The sequence below is a fragment of the Periophthalmus magnuspinnatus genome, chromosome 19 (assembly GCF_009829125.3).
Source record: "Periophthalmus magnuspinnatus isolate fPerMag1 chromosome 19, fPerMag1.2.pri, whole genome shotgun sequence".
Classification (NCBI taxonomy): domain Eukaryota; kingdom Metazoa; phylum Chordata; class Actinopteri; order Gobiiformes; family Gobiidae; genus Periophthalmus; species Periophthalmus magnuspinnatus.
Window position 1 is genome coordinate 6,910,347 of NC_047144.1, and position 21,666 is coordinate 6,932,012.

A 21,666-nucleotide genomic window follows, 5' to 3' on the forward strand; every position below is an offset into this window, starting at 1 on the left:
ATTTTGTAAACTTTAAATTATGAAAGCCTTTAGCCATGTACAGGGTACACTGCACTCCTTAAGTGCCCATGATTCAGTTGGATAATGCAAAGCCAAAAGTACACAGTGTTAAATATGTCTTTGGCATGTCTGTATGCCCACATGTCAGCCATGTGCTGCCTTCTCCGTTTCCATCTTACATCTATGATATGTGACCTTGATTAATGAAAAGATTTTTTTTAAAGTTAATGAACAAAGACCAAATCATGATTTCAGGTGTTTATGACATGGACTGAATGACAATGTACAGTCTTTGGGGTCACTGGGCAGTTGCTGTTGCCATTACACAGCACAACACTTTAAACCATTTCAATGTAGTTTGATGAAGTATAGTGTGTGAAAGTGAGCTGCTCTTCTCTCATTTCCACATGTTCTTTGACCCCTATGTACGCTCCCCTCTCCCCCTTCCCTCCCCCCTGCCATGTCTCCACGCTCCCTCCTGTAATACACTGGGTCAACGGCATGTGTGCCTCTCTGTTCTGGCCATGTGCCTCTGTCACTCACTCACATACAAATGCACAACTACACAGCACACTTCAGTTTGTTTCCACCGCTCAGGCGTGCAGGCGGTCTTCTTTCAGAGGACGTTGATTTCTTTTATAGAGAAAGATAACTAATAATATATGACCTGGTGAAGTGGTTGGACTTTTAATATAGCAAGTATGAACTTTCGGCTTGTCTGTTTTTTGTTTGCGCTCCTGTGCCCATTTCAGGCCCTCACAGTGAGCGCACAAGAAGTGGAAGATGTTGAAAGCAAAGAGGATGTTGTGGCAGAGTTTGACGAAGTGACTGAGGAAGATGACGTTGGAGATGGAGATGAAGAGGGAGAAGTGCAAGAAACTGATACAGAAGGAGAGGCTGGTGAAGAGGTAGAGGAGGTGGGTGAAGAAGCAGAGGATGATAATACTGAGCAAGCTGTACAGAAAGAAGGCGTAGAGGAGGAAGAGGAGGTTGAGGAAGAAGAGGAGGGCGCTGAAACACAGGAGGAAGCAGAAACTGAAGAGGAAGAACAGTCACAAGAGGAGAAGTTCAGAGGAAGAGGAGAGGCAGACGAGGGGGAGGAACAAGATGATGCAAAGGATGATGAAGAGATGGAGGATGAAGATGCTGATGAAGGAAGAGAGGAAGAAGTAACTGCAGAACAGGAGGATACAGCTGAGGATGATGAGGATGAGGAGGAAGAGGGAGATGAGGAGGAAGAGGGAGATGAAGAGGACGCTGAACATGAAAGTGAAGAAGAAATGGTAGAGGAAGAAGCAGAAGAGGAGGAAGAAGTGGAGGATGAAGAAGAAGAGGAGGAGGAGGAAGCAGAGGAGGAAGCTGCTGATGATGATGAGGACAAAACAGAAGATGCAGATGAGGAGGAAGAGGAAGATGAGACAGAAGAGGAAAATGAGACAGAAGAGGAAAATGAGACAGAAGAGGAGGAAGAGGAGGAGGAAGCAGAGGAGGATGCTGCTGATGATGATGAGGACAAAACAGAAGATGCAGATGAGGAGGAAGAGGAAGAAGAGGATGAAGTGGTTGAAACTGCAGATGAAGCTGAAGAAGAGGAAGATGATGCCACAGAGGAAGAGGAGGAGGCTGAAGCAGAAACTGAAGGTATCATTGTTAGGTTGTTTACATGTTGTTGAAATTTTATCATTTATTTTATCATTATTATTTACTTTTTATTTAACATTTGTTTAGTTTTCTTCCGCAAACCTATTATGTTGACAGAAACGGTAAAACAACTGACAGAATTACCACTCTAGTAGGTTAGACTTTGTACAATATCTGGTTTATTTCAGCAAGTTTGACTTTTTATTTAAATCTTTATTAATATTATTGTTTCTGTTCCATGAGGAAGCTTTTGTCTCTTATGTAGGTTAGTTTAGTGCCAGGCATAACTGTCCTAAAATAGACTAGAGTTATCAGTGGGTATGCTGCCAAAATACTCAAACAAGAAACATTCAAACAATGTACAAGCACAACAGCCTGGTTTAAGATTCAATAAGGTTTCAGTCTTTTTTTTCTTTTTTAAAATTATATATATTTAAGACCCTTACCCTCATAAATAGCTTAAAGTGGTACAAAAATGAAGAAGAAAAAAATGAAATACACTGCATATCAACATACACAGTAATTAAACACAATACACACGATACAAAAAAAAAGAGTTTGTATCACTCACCAAAAGATGTTATGTCATGCCATTTATACCTAGCTATTAACAGACTGGCCCCAAATATACTCCTCTAGGCTAAGAGTACAGTTACCTTAAAAATAATATTAATCAAGTAAAAAGTAATGACTTGAATATTTTATACCATTAAGTGCCATAAATTTCAGACTATAAGCCGCGACTTTTTCCCACGCTTTGAACCCTGCAGCCTATACAGCAGTGCAGCTTATTTATAAAATTTTACTGGATAACGACCCTGTTCAGTATAAGGCTGAAAGAGGCGCATGCGGCTCCGGAGCCGCGGGTTGCCGACCCCTGAAATAGAGCCACTGCACGTGAGCTCGGCATCAATGAATCCGACTTGGTCAATGTAAAAAGACGACAAAAGTTTTCAGAGGAAATAAAAGCAGATTTTCCATGTTGGTGCAGCTTTATTATCTAAACCTGCAGGTGTGTTCATCCCGTGTTGATGTCGTGTTGGTGCCAATTTTCAGGCAGGTGTCGGTGCACCGTCTTTCTGTGTAAATATCTCATGTTACAATATGAAAACCTGCGGCTTATATTCAGGAGCGGCTTATATATGTACAAAATTGATTTTCTTTTCAAATTTAGCTGGTGCGGCTTATATTGAGGTGTGCTCTATAGTCTGAAATTTACGGTAACTGTGTACCTGAGTAAACCTATGTAACTGAGTAAAAAGTATTTGTGCATGATACTTGCTGTTGTAACTGAATACTGCCTCAGAAGTTTTGAACATGACGGGCTGACACGTTAACAAAGAAATCATCTGACTAATCTCATTGCAGTCAGATGCTAAGATAAAGATTTAAACTGTTACAGATGGTAACTTAATCTGGTTTAGTCATAACAATTCAGGTTCTCTTTGTAACTTTGAGCATTCAGTCACAACACAGTCTTATACAAGCTTATTTAAGGTGGTATTATTGTGTTTTTTTGTTATTTAGATGATTTTGAGGTTAAAGACGTGGACGCCGCAGCAGAGGGACTGGACTTCCAATCAGGCTCAATATGTAATGTTTGTACTATTTGTGAAGTAAGTAAAAACTCTTATGTGCTCCTCTTTTTTACAGTGATCTATTTACCCTGATCTATTTATTTGTATTTTGTGTTGTTAGTACTGCGCAGCTAACTGTGGCCATTGCCCCTGTGAAGATGGGGATGAGTCAGAGCCTTGTCAGCAGTGTCAAGTAATTGCCATCAAAAATACTCTTATCAACAATTTCAGCGCTGTAATAACTGCTGATCTGTTTTATAGGAATGCACATCCTGCTACATCTGTCCCTTGTTTTGTGATACAATCTGCTCTCCAGGTAATGCCTATAAAATAAACATAAACAATAATCACAATTTTAGGCAACTTGACCTTTTAACTTTTGTTTTCTTTTAGGTGGCTTTGTAGATGAGATGTCAGGCTCCCTGTTTCAGTAAGAACTTTATCTTGATTCTTTTTTTTTTTAATGAAAGGGCATTATTGGAAGTCATATATTTTTACATTTGCAGGACGGTCGCTTCTTATTTTTGAACAATATGGAGTCAAAGAAGGATTGATCCACTTGCAGTCTTCATCTCTGGAGAAAGCAAAACAGCATTATAGGAATCTTTAAATTGAATTTGATTAGGATGTTTTTGTTTTTGTACAGTATTTTCTGAAAAAAACATTATTTCTTGTTTGTTTCTGTTTTACGTAACTTTGTGCATATTTTCTGCTTGGCCCTACTGGATGTTTACACCCCAAACACCACGTCACCAGATACCTCCGCCTCTTTAGGCCTTGTCAAAAATGATTAAGTTTAACACGCATTACATCAACTAAGGCTGTATGGTGTTTAAATATTTCTCTTTGTGTATAATGTATGTGGTGTACTTTGGCTTTACTCTGATCTCATATAAGAAAGACCCTTTGGGATTTTGGGGTTATTTTTTTCTTAATAAACTTTGCTTTTTCTTACATGTTTAGATATATATTCTTTCTTAACACGGAGTAAATTTGGATAATCTTTTTTGAAATTTTGACTTTGGCACAAATTTATTGTAACTTTCCAGGTCTAAACTTTGCTTTTTCTTACATATAGTTCCACCAAGTAAACTATATGATAAGCATAACCCTACACACCTAGGTGTGGGGTAATCTAGTTGCCTAACTTGTCTTAGTGCATTGCTCAGTAATTATAAGGTGCATGTAAACAATGTTCTGTACGTAGCTTCAGAGCACATCCTGTTTTGGAAACTGTGTGCAGATACAGGTCTGTAATGAGCAGCCTTTCTCAGCATCACACTAAAGGGCACAGACCTGTACAGTCACATCAGTCAGAAGATGTATTGTATACTAATACATAAACAGCACTAATGAAGTCACACAAGGGCCCATATTTACTACAAACTTTACCTCGAAAAGAAGCTGATTTTGCACTTTTTAAAATGATCACAGAGAAAAGATCCCTTTTCATCATTTATTGGGGGTGCAGTGAAGTCATAACAGAAGAGCCCTGGTGAAAACAACAATATAAAACCATTGTAGTGTAGATACAGTGTGGATTATTTGTGGATTTAAGTTCACGGAGTATAAAAACAATTAAAGCCGCAAGCGGCGATGATGGCCCTCGCCCCCCGCGCGACCGCCCGGGGCCGGCCACTGCCCCCACGCACCATTTTTCCCGCCCGGCCACCCCACGGCCGCAATCCGCCCCCCTTCACACAGTTTCTATATAAATATGTGTGACCAACACATTACAATGGCTGTGCAAGGCGTTGAACTGGCAACCACGTACATGATACAGGTATGGTGTAGTTGACTTTTTTGCCCCTTTTAAAAAAAGGGGCAAAATTATCTCCCCAAGTTGCATGCCAATCGGACAAAGTTGAGTATTTTACCAATACTGTAGGGGGTGCTATAGTGTTCATTTAGATAACAATTAATAGTGCATTCTATTAATACCCTGATATCACATTTGTGATGAGAATTTCAGCTGTCTAGAACAATGTATGTGCGTGTAAGAAATTTTTAAATGATTTTTTTTGTAGTATTTGCACCCCTGGTGGCCAACCGTGGAAAATGACTCATGGCCATAATGTAATTTTTTGTTTCTTCTTATTCCGAATTTCGAAGGAATCCGATAATGTTGGCGATTCACCCCTATGGTAGGGGGCGCTATAGTGTTCATTTTGATTAAAATTAATATTGCATTCCATTCAGGCCCCAATCTCGCATATGTGATGTGAATGTGAGCTCTGTAGGGCAATGCCTGTGGTCGTGAGAGGACATCGAAAAAACAGGAAACAAAGGCGTTTTTCGGCGGCGGCGTACGGGCGAACTGTGTGGAATTCGGAGAAAATGTGGATAATTTATGAAAACCTATGTGTCTGGATGTGGCATGTGAAATCTGAGCTCATTTGGACCAAAAACCTGAGACTAGTAGCGTTTTGAAAATACGCTGCGAATGAAGTAGCGAATTTTTGATCCAAAATGGCTGACTTCCTGTCTGTCATAGAGCAGTGCTTCAATTCATATTTATGCTTGTCCCCCCATTCTCTATCACTGTTCTGATTTTTGTGTGTGTTTTCCAAAATAAACCAGGCTCCTCTTCCATAGGGGTGAAATTTTAGGTGGCGCCGTCGAGTCAGGGGGCATGGGACATTTCCCCGACACCAATTTTATGAAATTTTTCGCCGAGCCGGTCGATTCTATACCCCCATGTGAGACTTTTCGTGAATGTTCAGGGGGTGAAAAATGCGATTGTTTTGGCGGAAAAACGAAGAACAATGTTAATATGCAGTGTGGCCCTGAGCTGTGTGGCTCTGACTCTATATGAGAGGGGTCTGTGGCTTTGCACCGGCAATCACGTACATAATACAGGGATGGTGTAATTGACTTTTTTGCCCCTTTTAATGCCCTCAATTATCTCCCCAAGTTTCATGCCAATCGGACAAAGTTGTGTATTTTACCAATACTGTAGGGGGCGCTATAGTGTTCATTTAGATAACAATTAATAGTGCATTCTATTAATACCCTGATATCACATGTGTGATGAGAATTTCAGCTGTCTACAACCATGTATATGCGTGTAAGAAATTTTTTAATGATTTTTTTTGTAGTATTTGCGCCCCTGGTGGCCAACCGTGGAAAATGACTCATGGCCATAAAGTAATTTTTTGTTTCTTCTGATGCCACTGATTTATTCCCCGAATTTCGTAGGAATCCGATAATGTTGGCGTTTCACCCCTATGATAGGGGGCGCTATAGTGTTCATTTTTATTACAATTAATAATCCATTTTATTAATACCCTCACATCACACGTGTGATGTGAATTTGAGCTGTGTAGACCAATGCATGTGCGTGTCAGACATTTTTAAATGATTTTATTTGGAGTCTTTGCGCCCCTGGTGGCCAAGTGTGAAAAATGACCTATGCCCGTAATATTATTTTTTGGTCCACGTCATGCCCCCAATTTATTCCCCGAATTTCGTAGGAATCCGATAATGTTTGCGTTTCACCCCTATGGTAGGGGGCGCTATAGTGTTCATTTTGATTAAAATTAATATTGCATTCCATTCATGCCCCAATCTCGCATATGTGATGTGAATGTGAGCTCTGTAGGGCAACGCCTGTGGTCGTGAGAGGACATCGAAAAAACAGGAAACGAAGGCGTATTTCGGTGGCGGCGTACGGGCGAACCGTGTGGAATTTGGAGAAAACGTGGATAACTTCTGAAAACCCATGTGTCTGGATGTGGCATGTGAAATCTGAGCTCATTTGGACCAAAAACCTGAGACTAGTAGCGTTTTGAAAACACGCAGCGAAAAATTTGGCGAATTTTCGATTCAATATGGCCGACAACCTGTCCGTCCTAGGGCTGCACTATGATTGGCTTTTTTGCTTGTCTCCATGAGCTCTATCACTGGTGTGAATTTCGTCAAGCTAGGGCGAAAAATTCGTGTCGGCTCCCAATTCATTTTAAAATTTTGAATTTTCTAGGTGGCGCTGTCGAGCCAGTGTGCATGGGTCATTTTCGTGATGCATATTTTCTTGAATTTTTTGCCAAGCCGGTCGATTTGATACCCCCATGTGAGACTTTTCGTCAACGTTCAGGGGGTGAAAATTGCGATCCCAGAGGGGGAAAAAAAAGAAGAAGAAGAAGAAGAAACCCAGGAAGAACAATGCCCATAATGGCAACACTTACAGCAATAACACCCATCAACGTCCCAACAGCAGCACAGACACAAGTCTGGTGGCTGCTTCTCCACATACCTACTACGATTCAGTAGGCCGACTTAAATTTGCTGTGCTGTACCTTGGAACTGGTCACGTGTTTTCCGGGCAACCAAATAAATATTTACAACAATAAAACAATGAATAGTAATGCTAGTGGTAAATGACCAGATACTGTTATTTACAGTGAACACAAATAATTAAAGTGCAAGTGCTATACAAAAAAACAGTGTTAAAAATGACATGCCCGCAACACTGACAAAAATGTTTTCTATCTCCATGCCATTTGACTGAAACCACCTTATAGGGCATACTGACATTTGAGACCCATTCAAATGTAGAGGATGTTGTTTACTTTATCCTATATAATGTGTGGGTCTCGGATGTCACTGAAGTTACACCAAACTTTCAGTCACCCAAACAATTAAACAGAGTACAATGCAGGTCTATTACGTTTCAAAGGGTCTTGAGTGAACTGGGCATTTGGAAAATGACAATAGACAGAGCTCTTTGTTAGACAGGTTTGGTTTGTTGTTGTAAAATGAACGAGGCCTCTACAGTTCAAAGTTTACAATAGGTTATAGTTTATAATAACTACCTTTAATAAAGCATGAAGACAAACTTAATTCATAATGAACAAATCATTTATTAGTAATTCATCAAGAATGATTCAAGCTAAGTAACTAATAAGATATACTATTAACTTACTAGCAAATGTAACCATTGAGGGTTTTTACATAAGGTTTACTGGAACATTTGGGTACTACTTTATAATAACTGCCCCTTAATTAGGCTTAATAAAGCATTAGCAAAGGCTTAATTCATAATGAACAAATAGTTTATAAAGAATGATTCAGGCTTAGTAAAAAACTTAAAGGCCTTATATTATATAAAATTGACTATTGTGAGTTTTTAGCCTGTTATAATGCTGCTACTTCCTCAAAAATATACCTGGAGTTGTGATTTGTTTCATTCACACATGTTTGAGTAATCCTGGTTTATTAGTCTCTATATTTCCAAAGCTCAAAATACTCTGTTCCACCTTGTGATGTTACAAAGTGGTAGTTTTCCTTTTACCTTTAGTTCTGTACAGATGGGCGATTCCAGGGCTGAAATCATCCAAATGATTCTAGTGAAGGTGCGTGGATGTTAAAAACACAGTGGAGCACTTCTATTACCACATGATGACATCACAAGGTGGAACAGAGTGTTTTCTGTTACAGAGTAGAACAGAAAACAGAGAACTATAAACATATGGAAAAATATAGATAGAAATATGGGCTCTTTAAGGCATTAGGGGGGCATTGTTTTAATCAGATCCTAACCCTGGCACTAAGAGGGATGTATTTTGTTCACAAGGTGTTGAATAGACACAACGATCATGTACTGTCCCACATATACATAATGTTGTGTATGCAGTGAACCATCCTCCCATCACGTACCTCTCCAAATCTATATAAGCCTGTTAACTCACATCGCCTTTGGAACCTTTGGCACTTGAGAATCCCAAAAAAGGGTAAGAAAAATACTATTCTTTAACCGCTGTTTGCAATTTGATTCAAAATTCAATCACTTTATCTTACCCAGTATAAATACACAGGCACGAATTGGTTGATGTTTATATTTTATTTTCAGCATACTTTGATTGAAATGGCAGATTTTATTTATTATTAATGTAGTAAATGCACCTTTGTACAAGTTGTGTGTTTTTCTTCTATTTAGATGTACATTCTATTGACTGTGCTGTGCCTCAGTTGGGGTCTTACTCGTAAGTGTATCACACTTTTAATGACTTGAGTGAAAAGTTTGACTCACTTTGCTAATAAAGTAATGTTTGTGGCAGATGGCGCTCAGTGGTGCTATACTGGCTGTGGTGAGTTGACTTTTGACTTTTTTATTTCATGTTGAACCTCCTAGAAATATTATTATGAAACAAGTATATATGTTATTTTTTTTTTTTTTTTTTTTTTTTAAGAATACACCCCAAGTCACTGGGCTAACATTGAGGGTTCCTTCTGTGGAGGCAAAAGACAGTCTCCAGTAAATATTGTCACCAGTAATGTTAAAAAGGATGAACATTTGGGAAACTTCACCTTTGTCAACTTTACATCTCGAGAAGTCTTTGAGAGCATGGTCAATACAGGCGACACAGGTAGGCTACAATACCATGTTATGCCGTTCTACTTTAAATATTATGCTGAATGCACTGACCTACTGTATATCCTGTGTGTGTCATAGTTAAAATCAATTTGAAGAAAAATATGGTGGAGTTTCACGGTGGTGGACTCAATGGGACCTATACAGCCATTCAGTTTCATTTTCACTGGGGTGACACTGAGTACCACCCAGGCTCAGAGCACCTCATTAATGGCAAAAGATCTCAGATGGAGGTGGGTGTAGAATACAGCAACATGGTAAAAGCATTCAGCATCATCATAGTAATGTGTTTGGGTTTTTTTTTGTAGATGCATGTTGTGAGTTTGAAAAAGGGTTACACAACAGAGGAGGCACTGGCAGACTCCCAAGGGATAGCTGTCCTGGGATTCCTCATTGAAGTATCTACCTTACAAAACAGAAGTTCTACAAGAAAATTTCATTCAAATTGTACAAAAATAATAATTTTCTTTTTATAGGCAAATAAAAATATGAGCAAGTCAGAGCCATGGATGAACCTCACATCTCTCCTCACCAACTCAAAAGGTCGCATGTATTATACACTTATTTAACATCATGGGCATTTTTTAAGAGGAAGAAGGTTATACAAGGTGTCCAAAAAGTCTCTTTACAATTAATAAAATGTATTACAAAGGCAATTGATAAGATATCTTCACTTGTTCTATTGTACTCAGTGGCTTCAGTGGCTTTTTACCACCTCTCTTACAAGATCAGTGTTTTCCTCAGATGTTCTTGGTGGCCCACTTCTCTTTCTATCTAACACTGTCCCTACCTATATACATTTTTTGGGCCATGCACAAATTGATGGACGTGATGGTGGGTCTCTTCCATACTTGGTTCTGTAGTTTCATTGAGTCTGTGTATCCAGTTTTGTCTCAATAAACCATGATAAACATTGTGCATCTCTTGAGGAGTATCCATTTCTTAGTGGTTTATTCAGAAGGAGGCTTCTTTAATCAACAAGATGCCTGACATACAAAAATGCAGACTGAGCACAATAGAACAAATCTAATTAATATATCTTATCAATTGCCTTTGTAATTCATTTTTAAAATTGTAAATAGACATAATGGACACCCACTCCCTCTAAAATAAAAACTACAGGTGGTAGTGATGATTTATTAAAAAATAAATGTATTGCTTGTTTCTACAGACCTTGTCAATCTGACAGAGGCCATTTCTATCAATGACTTGATTGGAACAGTGAACCTCACTAAATTCTACCGCTACATGGGCTCGCTGACCACTCCCATGTGTAATGAAGCAGTGCTTTGGACTGTCTTTGAGGAGGCCATACAGGTCCATCCTGAGCTAGTAAGTTGCAGCTGTGTTACACATATGCTGGACTCAAACAAAAGAAACTGTTCAACTATAAGAAATAACATGGATCTCTGTAGCATTTTCCCCCTGTACATTTCCTCATGACACACTCATGGATAGAGGACTGAACCACTTTGTCAGGTTCTAAAGTCAAATGAGCAGGTGAATGTCTTTTGTTGGTTCTGCTCTTTGGAAAAATGCTCCATGTGACTAAAATCAGATATCATGAGTTATTTATCTGATGACAGCCGTCTAAGATGAATGGCACCTCCATGAGGCCTCCTGTCTGAAACATGTCAGGTGCACTGAAACATGTCACAACAGGTGCACTGACTAAAAGCGATGCCTATTCAAAACAACTGTATAACAATGACATATAATCTATAACTCTAACAGTGTTTTTCAAGCTGTGAGCTAAGTGAGATCAAACTAAAGCTAAAAACTAAAGAAAAGAAGGCTTCAGTGAAAACTGTATTGTGTATTGTGAGTTATGATGAATTATTACGGCTTGTGTACTCAGATAATCATCAGGGGAAGGACTGTGATCGTGATAGCAAACAATGAGAGAAGTTACAGAAACTTTTTGTCAAAGACAGTGACTGTAGATAAAATACCAAACATCTCGCGTTCGCTGAGACATTGATGGTATAAAGTATTACAACCTTAGCTTTTCTGGCTTAATAAAATAAGCAAAGAACTTCAGTTAAATAAAAAGGCTATGTTTTTAGTATTGGTATTTCAGTGACATAATTCAACACAATGTATCTTCTTTAGCTTCAGCTTTTTCCCACAAAAACAGATATAACTAATGTCTACCGGCCGACACAAGACCTCAATGGTCGTTGGGTGTATGCTTCTCCCGCTGTACAGCTCCCCCCTGGTGAGTAACAACACATGCACTTCATTCAGGTGTCAGTAAATAGATATATATATATATAAATCTATGTTTTTATGTAATTCTTTTTTAGCTTATGAATGGTGCTACGACAAACTCGAATGTGGTATGAATATATAGTTTTGTGAATAAACAATAAAAGGATTATGCATTTTTGTTTAATTTTTTTTTTTTATCATAACTCAAACTTTTTTCAGAGTATGATCCAGAACACTGGTACACATTGCCTGGCTCTTCCTGTAGTGGGACGAGACAATCTCCTCTTGACATCAGCTCAAAAGATGCAGTGGTAAACACGCTGCTTGATGAGTTCCATTTCCAAAATTTTGACCACAAAAATGCCATTAATTATGCCATTAACACCGGTCATACAGGTTTGTTAATGATTATTTTGTTCATTACAAAACAGACAGCAGCATGCCTATTAAAATAACTGAACAAGTACGTTGTTCTGCAGTGAAATACATGCTCAAAGAGGACATGGTAGAGGTGTGGGGGGGAGGTCTTGGCCATGTTTACTCTGTGCTGCAGTTCCACTTTCACTGGGCCAGCGACGCTGCAGACTCCCTTGGCTCAGAGCACCTTTACAATTCAAAAAGATTCCCCATGGAGGTACTGGCACCCTGTTATTACACTGTCTGTTTATGTTATAACAAGTCATGAGCATAATTATCATTCTGTTCAGATGCATATAGTGACAAAGAGGAAGGATCTAACACTGGACGAGGCAGTGATGACTGGCAATGGTCTGGCAGTGCTGGGATTTTTCATGGAGGTAACTTGACTTGACCTCATCACATACTCCTACAGTTTCAGATGTATTCTTGTATTTATACGGCTGTTTTATAGAGTCCTGGTGATACAAAAAACAGTGGTGGAGAAGAAATGCCAAGTCGTGTAAGTAATTCGTAGGGTAAAACTGTAAAATGTTACAACGAGCAAATACTGACATGTTAAATTATGTTAAATGGACAGTTGGATAGATACAAGGATAGTTTCACCTACCCCTTATCTCCACCTACCTCTCTGTACTTGCAAAATCCAGACTCTGGGTCATATTTAGGGTGACGAATTGTTACTTGGCCATTTTTCAACAATAAATAAAAACATGTACATGAAAATTCACTGTTCACTACTGTTAGATGAAGAAGCAGGGTCTCGCTATACTGCAATTTTGAACAGGAAGTCAGTTGATCTTTTCAGTTTAAGCCATTTTGCATGAATATTTCACAGCGTACAGCATGTTGAATAAGGACATGTGTTATAATACTAAATATCTGTTTCTTTTAAAGGAGGAGACCAGCCAATCATCGAATACTGAGGCCTGGAAACTTCTCACAGGCTACTTAAGTGACATCCAAAAAACAGGTAGCATTTATTATTTACCAGTATTCTACTTAAAAGGTTACAAAAGTCGACATCTCTTACGCAGTACACAATATTTTTAGGCACCATGGCTAAGTTCTCCGCCGAGGTCTCCATTGACGACCTGCTTGGTGATGTGGACCGCGGGATGTACTATCGATATAACGGCTCGCTGACCACTCCGAGCTGTAATGAAGCTGTAGTGTGGACAGTGTTCAAATATCCCATCAAGGTGGAGAAAAGTCTGGTACGTACACGTCCTGCCATATTACTATTATTGTGCTGTTACTGTACTGTGTTATTGGGTGCAGTAAAAACTCCACTGCAGTTTAACCCACCTAAGCCTATTTACTGAGACAGAGAAAGGAAAGTATGCAAATACTGAGGTTGGTAGAGTAGCCAAAAATTGTACTCAACTAAGAGCAGCTTTACTTCAGTATTACTCAAGTAGAAGTACAAAGTAGTAGTCCTAGAAATGATTTAAGTAAAAGAAAAAAATATTGGGAAAACTCCAAGACAAGAGAAACTGTTGGGACATAACATCTGATTTATAATTTGAAGTTCATGTCATTTGAAGGACATAATCTACTCATTTCGGACGATGGACAAAAATGAGACAAACTAAATCATATCTGAAGGTTTGGTGAAAGAAACACAAAGGTTCAAACCATTTCATATAACAGTTTAAACTTCTAGACTTACAGTAGGAAAAGTAATCAAAACCTTTACTCAAATAAGAGTACTGTTACTTCATTAAAAATATTACTCAAGTAGGAGTAGTATGCTGCTAGAAGAGTACTCTGAAAAGTACAATTAAAAAAAAAAAGTTACAAGTAAGTGCGTCTGAGTAAATGTAACTATATACAAATGCATTCTTACGTAGAATATTCAAAGGTAATTACATGACTATAATAATGCCATAGTGTGTAGAGTTTCAATGATAATCTCAATCACAAACCATGTTCATAAAGTGGAAAGGTGGGTGAAGGATCTTGCACAAGTTGGGGACACCACTACAAAATGGCGTAGAGTCTGAGCATCCTAATTACTCACTGCAATGAGTTTATAAGCACCAAGACCAGAGCAGAGTTTTGCTGTTACGGTAAAACTAATAACAACTGTCATGCTAACTGATTCTTCCTGATATTTACACAATAAAACAACAGTTACATGATGAGCTTACCTCAATAATCACTTATTGAATATATTTGCCCAGGGGTGAGACAAATTTTGTTCAAATACATGGATGCTTTAAGTTTTGGCTTAAAAAAAAAAAAAAAAAAAAAAAAAGCGTTTGTGGTAACTCATAATCTCAAACTTGATCTTCTAGAATGTAACCTATGTTAAGAAGAATGTGACCTATGTTAAGTATGTCCACAGTCATCAGTTGCTACACTCATGACTCTCAGCCTTTAAGATAAGGTCGCATTTCTATCGTTGTTTTGTTATTTTGATGTATTGACAATTAGCTCTGTGCATAACAATGTCCAGCAACCTCACTGTCTACTTCCTGTCTAATTGTCTCTGGATGAGGTTTTTGTGAAGTCACGCTAAAAATAATACATATTTTAAGATGAGACAGTGGACAGAGAGCGGTCGGTGGATGTCACTGACAACATGTTAAATACTACCTACTGCCTCATTTTCAGACATAATAAATGTTAAAACAGCGCCACAAACTTAAGTATTCTGTATATAAAAGTAATTGGGTAAACTTTATTTTAATTAAGTAGAAAATTTTATACATTGTTTATTTTATTTTTATATTTCCTGATTTTAATAAAAGTGACTGTTAGCCTTGAGACACAGTGAGCTAGTGTGGACGGAGCCTGTTGGTCCCTAATAGATCCATGATTGACCCCTCTCACAGAGCCTCATCCAGCTAATTCTCATTCTCTCAATAATTTGGGAGCCACTCTTCCTGCACTGTTCATTCACTAACACACTTAACAGACTCTTGCTAAACTAAATCTATATTTAAATATCAGACAGTGGACAGCAAGTTCTGGACAGACGATCACAGGCGGTATGTTAAGACCTGTACAACGATGCTCTTATGTGTTCATAAAAATAGGTGTTTGTGCCTCAAAGCTAATGCTATTCTAATCTAAATCTCAAAATAAAACAGAAAACAACTTTATAAAAATACATCCACCAAACTGATTGTTTTTCTGTGCTAAATCATTCAGATTGTAGCACTATTTTAACATCACTAATTAATTAAAATTTCAGTTAGCATTAGCTTCAAGACACATATATCCACTTGTCTAAACACAGAAGCTTCCTCTGGTGAAGTGTTAGTAAAGGTCTTGACATGCTGTCTTTGACTATTTATCTGGAAGTTGCTGTCCGCTGCTTGATATTTAATTATTGGTTTATTTTAGCACGGTTTGGTTAATTTCCAATACACATGAATGGGGTGGGAAGTGCCAGGCGGCTCAGTGAAAAGTGTCTATTGGATAAAAATAAAAAAAAAAGAAATTAAATAGAAATCATGTTTATAAGTAGTTCCCTTTTTATGTTCTCTTGTTCTCTTTGGGTTTGTCACACTACACATCCCTCACCCACTGTCACTTAAATAATAATATAATCTGTGGCTATAGTAAAAAAGAATAGTTTATCTAATTCAAATACATGCTCTTTTTTACCTCATCAGATGCAAATGTTCCCGACAAAAATGGAGTATCATAACGTGTACCGACCAGTACAGGATTTCCACAGCCGGACCATTTACACATCTGCAGCGGCTGCCTCAAATCTACCCACTTTTCTGGTTCTCCTGCTGCTCAGCTCGTCACATGTCCTGTCAGAATAATGTCCAGGGCTGCGCTGCAGTGACAAACATATAGCCTGAGTTATATGTTATAAGTAGATTTGTGCTTCTTAATTGTTTTAGGAGAGGTTCAACAGATTTAATCGTCATATCCTATGCAGCTTCTGTTATAGCGGTAATTGTTTTTATTTATTAGTTGCACTTTCAATGTATTTCTTACATGGTTGTTTCACTTTGCATTTACTATTGTTAGAGCACTTGTCCACCAAAAGGAACGTCGGTGTCCTGGACCAAATGCTGTTGTTGTGTCTTAAGGCATGACACTTAACTCACTTAACTACAGCTGTGGCTGTAGTTTATCACCATCAAATGTGGAGTAAATGAATGATGGTAGCTCTAGAAATATGTTTTGTGAAAAATATGCTTAAATGTCTAATCCCACCAACGCCACATTTCTGTTCTTCTAATTGACATGCAAATAGTAAATTTAGTCATAAAGTAAATGTAATCGATAGAAAGGGGCGAGGGGAGTCTGAGAGTCCCTGCTTAGATTGCTGCCCCTGTGATTCTGCCCCGGATAATTGGAAGAACATGGATGAATAAAGAAACCACTTAATTGATCTCCTATTAATTTAGGTGAATACAAAAGGATTTATTTATACTTAAAATGTAGGTTAAAAGTTGGTTTTCAATACCGCAACTATATATTTACCATATTATACCAGATATTTTCTAGCATTGCACCTGTCACTTTGTTACTAATCACTTCTGGCATACATCCTGTGACTTAATTTAACAAACAGGGTTGTTTATTTTTTTAATGCTGCTGAGTTAGAAAGGATGTGGTTTTGTAAATCCACAGAAGTTTTTGAACTCAACATTATATATGGCTCCAAATGTTAGTGCTTTTAAGTATCCCAGTTCTGACCAGTGCTGTTGTGCCTGTGGACAAGGCACATTACTCCTTTTACGTTTGAATGACAGAGAGGAGTGCCATCTACAGTGTGCGTGAATAGACTAATGCATGAAATGTCAAATGACTGTCAGAAAATATGTTATTGTTATTAATAAAATCTATTTATGTTATATTAATTTATTTGGTTATTTATTTTATGTGTGTCAAGAAGATGTGTTTGTCTTATGAGATTTTCTTTGAGGTTTATTTGTGATCATTTAATTGTAGGCCCATCCCACAACATGGGCTGTACCTTTATAAGACAAATCCATGAGATGCATGAAGCACATGAGAGACAGGTGCAGCACAGGTATCACTGATGCTTCAGGCCTTCTGTTTTCTAACAAATACTTTTGCTCAGTTTTAGTCTATTTTCTGTAACAATATATAAAAATCACTTGTTAAATAATTACTTTTTTTTTTTTTCAACATTTAGACATTAATAATAATAATTAAAAATGTTCTGGCTGGCTTTGGGATTTATTTTGTGCCTGACACCGCCCGTGGTCCAAGGTGCAACAGACGATTTCGGTAAGTGGCCTGTTATTAGGCCTAAGTGTTATTTTTCTTTTGTCTAAGTTATTAAATAGTTGCTGTTTTGATGTTTTTGTGCAGTGTGGTGTTACCATAACGCATCGTGCAGTAAGTTGGTTATATTCCTTACACTATCTTCTATTTATTACATTTTTTTAAACTTCCATATTAAATGGTATGTTATTTTATTTTATAGACGATGCTACGTGGCCATCAAATATTCCAAAATTCTGCAATGGTTCTCGACAGTCTCCAATTAACATCGTTTCTCAAGACGCCACTTTAGATACAAATTTAACAGCTTTCAATTTCACTAACTATGACAGCAAGTCTGTCCTCACCAAGATAGAGAACACCGGGGAAACAAGTATGTTCAAACATTTAAATATACTATAAGTTATTTTAATGAAAGTAAAATGTCCCTGTGTTTCATGTCATCAGTCTATATGAGTAAATGTTATACATGTTATAGCCTTTGTGAAAGAGGTGCAGCCCCTTGCGCACATGCCTTATGTGAGTGGAGCCAAATGGAAAGAAATGTTTTTGTTCAGAAAAAACCCCAAAACAAAGACAAAACAGTAATGCCTCTTTATCCCCCTGAAAAAAAAGAAAGCTATGGCTAAAACTATAGATATTTCGGATAGGATGGGCTACTTACTTTCGGGATGCCTTTCTTCCTCCAGTCAAAGTGACTTTTGGCAGCGGTGTGGCGTTGTCCGGGGGCGGGCTGTCCGGGACCTATGACTCCCTGCAGTTCCACTTGCACTGGGGCAACGGCAGCTCTGTCCCGGGCTCTGAGCACACCGTGGATGGGAAGCGCTATCCTATGGAGGTAAGCCAATGCAGACAATTCAACTACAGACAGTATAAAGCCAGGCTAATACTGATGATATGATCTGTGACCTTTTAGTTTCACATCGTGAGCATTAAATCACAGTATAATGGAAACACAAGTCTAGCAACTGAAGATTCTACAGGAGCTGCTGCCCTCGGGTTCTTTATTGATGTAATAAATAACGAAACAAAAATATCGTAATATTAATATATGTCCTATTCCTTAAAACGACATATACATTTAATATCTTGATGTATTTTTAGGTGGACGAAAACACAACAGGAGAACCAGCTGCTTGGAAGACCCTGACCTCATATCTGTCCAACATTACGCTGGAAGGTAAGAAATATTTAATCCAAATGGGGTCAGTCAAATACATCCCTCTGTACCTGTCAAATAAAATATAACGATGTAAGCCTTTTCATATTATCTATACATATACATTATCTATACATATATATATATATACATATATATATATATATATATATATATATATATATTATATATATATATATATATATATATATATATATATATATATATATATATATATATATATATATATATATATATATATATATATATATATATATATATATATATATATATATATATATATATATAGGTCAGTCTGTCACTATGTCTGAGGGGATTTCTCTGGATGACCTCCTGCCTGGAGTTAACCGCAGCAGATATTACCGCTACCTGGGCTCGCTCACCACCCCCCTCTGCTATGAGATAGTAGTCTGGACTGTCTTCAAGGAGTCTGTGAAAATCAGCAAGGATTTGGTAAGTTGACTGCAGGTCTTGGTGTGTTTTTTATAATTTCAACATTTGCCTAATATAAGTCATTTCTCCCCCCTCAGATTGACAAGTTCGCCAACACTGTGCACATTGGCAACAGCACTTCAACGCCGTTATTAACTAATTGCTACAGAAATGTCCAGCCAGCACAGTCTGTAACCCAGAGCTCCAGCTCAAAGATAAACTTCTCTTATGGGCTCATTGTCCTTATTGTTGCACTGTGCATGAGATAAGAGTCAAAATGTGAAAAGATATAACTGTCTACACACACGCACACACACACACACACACACACACACTAAATTATATAAGCTGCTAGTGTACAGTACTGAGGGTGTGGAACACATTTGATTACAATCATCAAGATCATATTAACTTATGTGATGAAGGCTGTGGATAGCCCTTTGAATGTCTTTACACGTGCAGCTGATGTTCATAATTGTTGCCTGAATGTTCTTTGAGTTGTTTTATTTGGCACTGGCACAGCTTCTACAGTTGAATAATGGTTGAATGCAGAAGCATTGTAACTACTAACATACAGTGTGTTGCTATGTCAGCTACAGGAAATACTGGATCTGTTAAATTTGTTATTTCGGTATGATGAAGGATGCCATTCATTTAACCTTGTTCAAACCTGACTTGAACTTTTGATTGATGAAATAAAATAATCCTATCAAACAAAATTTTGAATTTTTATGGTGCATTAAGACAAAGATAACATTATAGCACTGAACTCGGTCTTCGGCAATATGCCAAGAAAATGTTTATCACAATTTTGTAACAGTCAGATCATAAAGTAGATTCAGGTAACTAGAGCTATCTGCTGTTTCTGCACAGCTCTACACTCTACAGTATCTCATGTCTGTTTGCATCTGAATGTGTACATTTGCTCAATGGGTGGTGATTCTCAGATGCATGCATGTTATCAAGGACGCCATCTGTTTAGTAATGTGAATCCCATTCATGTGTGAACTTAATAAATGACAGTGAATAGGGAGCTATGTGAGTGTCAGATAAAGAGAAAGTTTGACTGTGCGCATGTATTTTACAATAAGATTCCTTTTTTTCTGTAGGGTCATTGCACATTTGTCGTGCTTGAAATGACTGCTGAACATTATTGACCACTTTAGCTATTTAATTAAGTAAAAATATCCCCCAAAGAAACAAAGAAGCAGAGTCACCATGATTTGAACTCCCATCAACAACCTGTCAGCTCCAGTGAAGCATTTTAGGCCGACAGTACAGATACAGTCAGTGTGGAGCTGGGAAAAATAAGACAGCTCTTTGTTTGTGCAGGATAAATGACCAGTTCACAGCAATTTACCTAAAACATCTTGAGATTCTGAGATAAAAGAAAGAATGTCAACAAGCTTTAAAGGTATACTATGTAACCTTTGTGGTAAAGGGTCCACCACCTGCTTGCCTCCATGAAGATGTAATTTGCTTTGCCTTGAATGTTTCACAGTATGGCTTTAAACGTATCTACCTTGCATTTATTCAATGCATTTATTGCTCAAAAATAGCTTGAAAAACATGCATTCTGACCGCCTCTCCACAGATCTGACCCGTAATTGTGAACTAGTGGCTTTGTTTGTCTTCATAGAGATAGATACAGTTAAAACCAGAAGTTTACATACACTATATAAAAAGACACACATGTGTTTTGTTTTTCTCACTTTCTGACATGAAGTCAGACTTTTCCTGTTTTAGGTCCATTAGAATTACCTAAAATATTTCTATTTGCTAAATGCCAAAATAATGAAAGAAGGATTTTTAAGACTATTTTTCATGTCTTTCTTCAAAGTCAGATGTTTACACACATTTCATCAGTATTTGGTACCATTGCCTTTAGAACTGTATGACTTTAAAAATAGTCAAATGTTTTGGATACATTCCACAAGAGTCTCACAATAGTTGGCAGGAATTTTGCCCTTTTCCTCCTGACAAAAGTGGTGTGACTGAGTCAAGTTTGTAGGCCGCCTGCTCGCACATGCCTTTTCAAGTCTGCCCATAAATTTTCAATAGGACTGAGGCATCTAGAAACTGCACCCAAGCATGAACCAGACTTGCAAGTCCACAGTTCTCTTCCTGAAATTTTGGTTGATTTCTTTTGACTTTCCCATTATGTTACACAAAGAAGCAGTGCGTTTCAGGTGTGCCTTCAGGTACATCCACAGGTGTGTCTTTAAACTGAAATGTTCTTCCAAAAATATGACATCATCATCTGGGTTTTCCCATATTGTTTAAAAGAATAGTAATCTTACTGCATGTAAACGTCTGACATTGAAGAAAGTCATGAAAAAATATTTTTAAAAATCTGTGAAAAGAAATCTCTCATTATTCTGGCATTTAGCAAATAGATGTCCTTTTGGTAATCCTAATGAACCAAAAAGAGGAAACGTTTAGGCTGATTTCATGTTAGACAGTGAGAAAAAATGTGTATGTGTCTTTTTACATAGTGTATGTAAACTTCTGGTTTCAACTGTAACTATAGTGTGGAATATTCCAGACAAAGCAATCATATCTCCATGGAGATAAGTAGCAAACTTTCCACCTTAAAAAATGAATTGGTGCAC

The 21,666-nt window shown here is 37.7% G+C and overlaps 3 protein-coding genes across 4 annotated transcripts; all 3 read left to right on the plus strand.

Annotated features, from left to right (window-relative positions):
* The first annotated feature begins 35 nt into the window (after positions 1-35).
* On the plus strand, positions 36-3,967 carry LOC129457194 (sarcoplasmic reticulum histidine-rich calcium-binding protein). Its single transcript, XM_055229819.1, has 8 exons — positions 36-44; positions 753-1,313; positions 1,536-1,641; positions 3,169-3,257; positions 3,340-3,411; positions 3,480-3,534; positions 3,612-3,648; positions 3,725-3,967. The coding sequence occupies exons 1-8, from the start codon at positions 36-38 to the stop codon at positions 3,744-3,746; spliced, it is 951 nt and encodes a 316-aa protein (XP_055085794.1). The 3' UTR covers positions 3,747-3,967.
* A 4,946-nt stretch (positions 3,968-8,913) lies between these two features.
* Positions 8,914-17,215, plus strand: LOC117387646 (carbonic anhydrase 4-like). 2 transcript variants are annotated; one of them, XM_055229653.1, is made up of 17 exons: positions 8,914-8,947; positions 9,154-9,199; positions 9,275-9,304; positions 9,407-9,583; positions 9,670-9,821; positions 9,897-9,986; positions 10,065-10,131; positions 10,760-10,920; positions 11,701-11,806; positions 11,895-11,927; positions 12,019-12,195; positions 12,279-12,433; positions 12,507-12,596; positions 12,671-12,718; positions 13,114-13,189; positions 13,270-13,433; positions 15,843-17,215. In XM_055229653.1, the coding sequence occupies exons 2-17, from the start codon at positions 9,154-9,156 to the stop codon at positions 15,999-16,001; spliced, it is 1,731 nt and encodes a 576-aa protein (XP_055085628.1). In that variant the 5' UTR covers positions 8,914-8,947; the 3' UTR covers positions 16,002-17,215. The 2 variants fall into 2 exon arrangements, with proteins under 2 accessions (XP_055085628.1, XP_055085629.1); XM_055229654.1 differs by lacking the exon at positions 12,671-12,718 and having other exon boundaries at positions 8,915-8,947; positions 15,843-17,049.
* On the plus strand, positions 17,198-19,773 carry LOC117387647 (carbonic anhydrase 4). The gene is made up of 9 exons (XM_033985187.2): positions 17,198-17,224; positions 17,351-17,445; positions 17,530-17,556; positions 17,645-17,815; positions 18,132-18,280; positions 18,359-18,454; positions 18,547-18,622; positions 18,912-19,075; positions 19,153-19,773. Exons 2-9 carry the CDS (start codon positions 17,373-17,375, stop codon positions 19,321-19,323), a joined length of 927 nt encoding a protein of 308 aa, XP_033841078.1. The 5' UTR covers positions 17,198-17,224; positions 17,351-17,372; the 3' UTR covers positions 19,324-19,773.
* The last annotated feature ends 1,893 nt before the right edge of the window (positions 19,774-21,666 follow it).

Coding starts and splice junctions, on each gene's coding strand:
- LOC129457194 (XM_055229819.1), top strand. Junction 1,314..1,535: donor AAGCAGAAGAGGAGGAAGAA/GTGGAGGATGAA, acceptor GATGCAGATGAG/GAGGAAGAGGAAGAAGAGGA. Junction 3,258..3,339: donor ATGTTTGTACTATTTGTGAA/GTAAGTAAAAAC, acceptor TTGTGTTGTTAG/TACTGCGCAGCTAACTGTGG.
- LOC117387646 (XM_055229653.1), top strand. CDS start 9,154: ATGTACATTCTATTGACTGTGCTGTGCCTCAGTTGGGGTCTTACTC. Junction 12,196..12,278: donor CATTAACACCGGTCATACAG/GTTTGTTAATGA, acceptor GTTGTTCTGCAG/TGAAATACATGCTCAAAGAG. Junction 12,719..13,113: donor GAGAAGAAATGCCAAGTCGT/GTAAGTAATTCG, acceptor TTTCTTTTAAAG/GAGGAGACCAGCCAATCATC.
- LOC117387647 (XM_033985187.2), top strand. CDS start 17,373: ATGTTCTGGCTGGCTTTGGGATTTATTTTGTGCCTGACACCGCCCGTG. Junction 18,455..18,546: donor CCCTCGGGTTCTTTATTGAT/GTAATAAATAAC, acceptor ATGTATTTTTAG/GTGGACGAAAACACAACAGG. Junction 19,076..19,152: donor TGAAAATCAGCAAGGATTTG/GTAAGTTGACTG, acceptor CTCCCCCCTCAG/ATTGACAAGTTCGCCAACAC.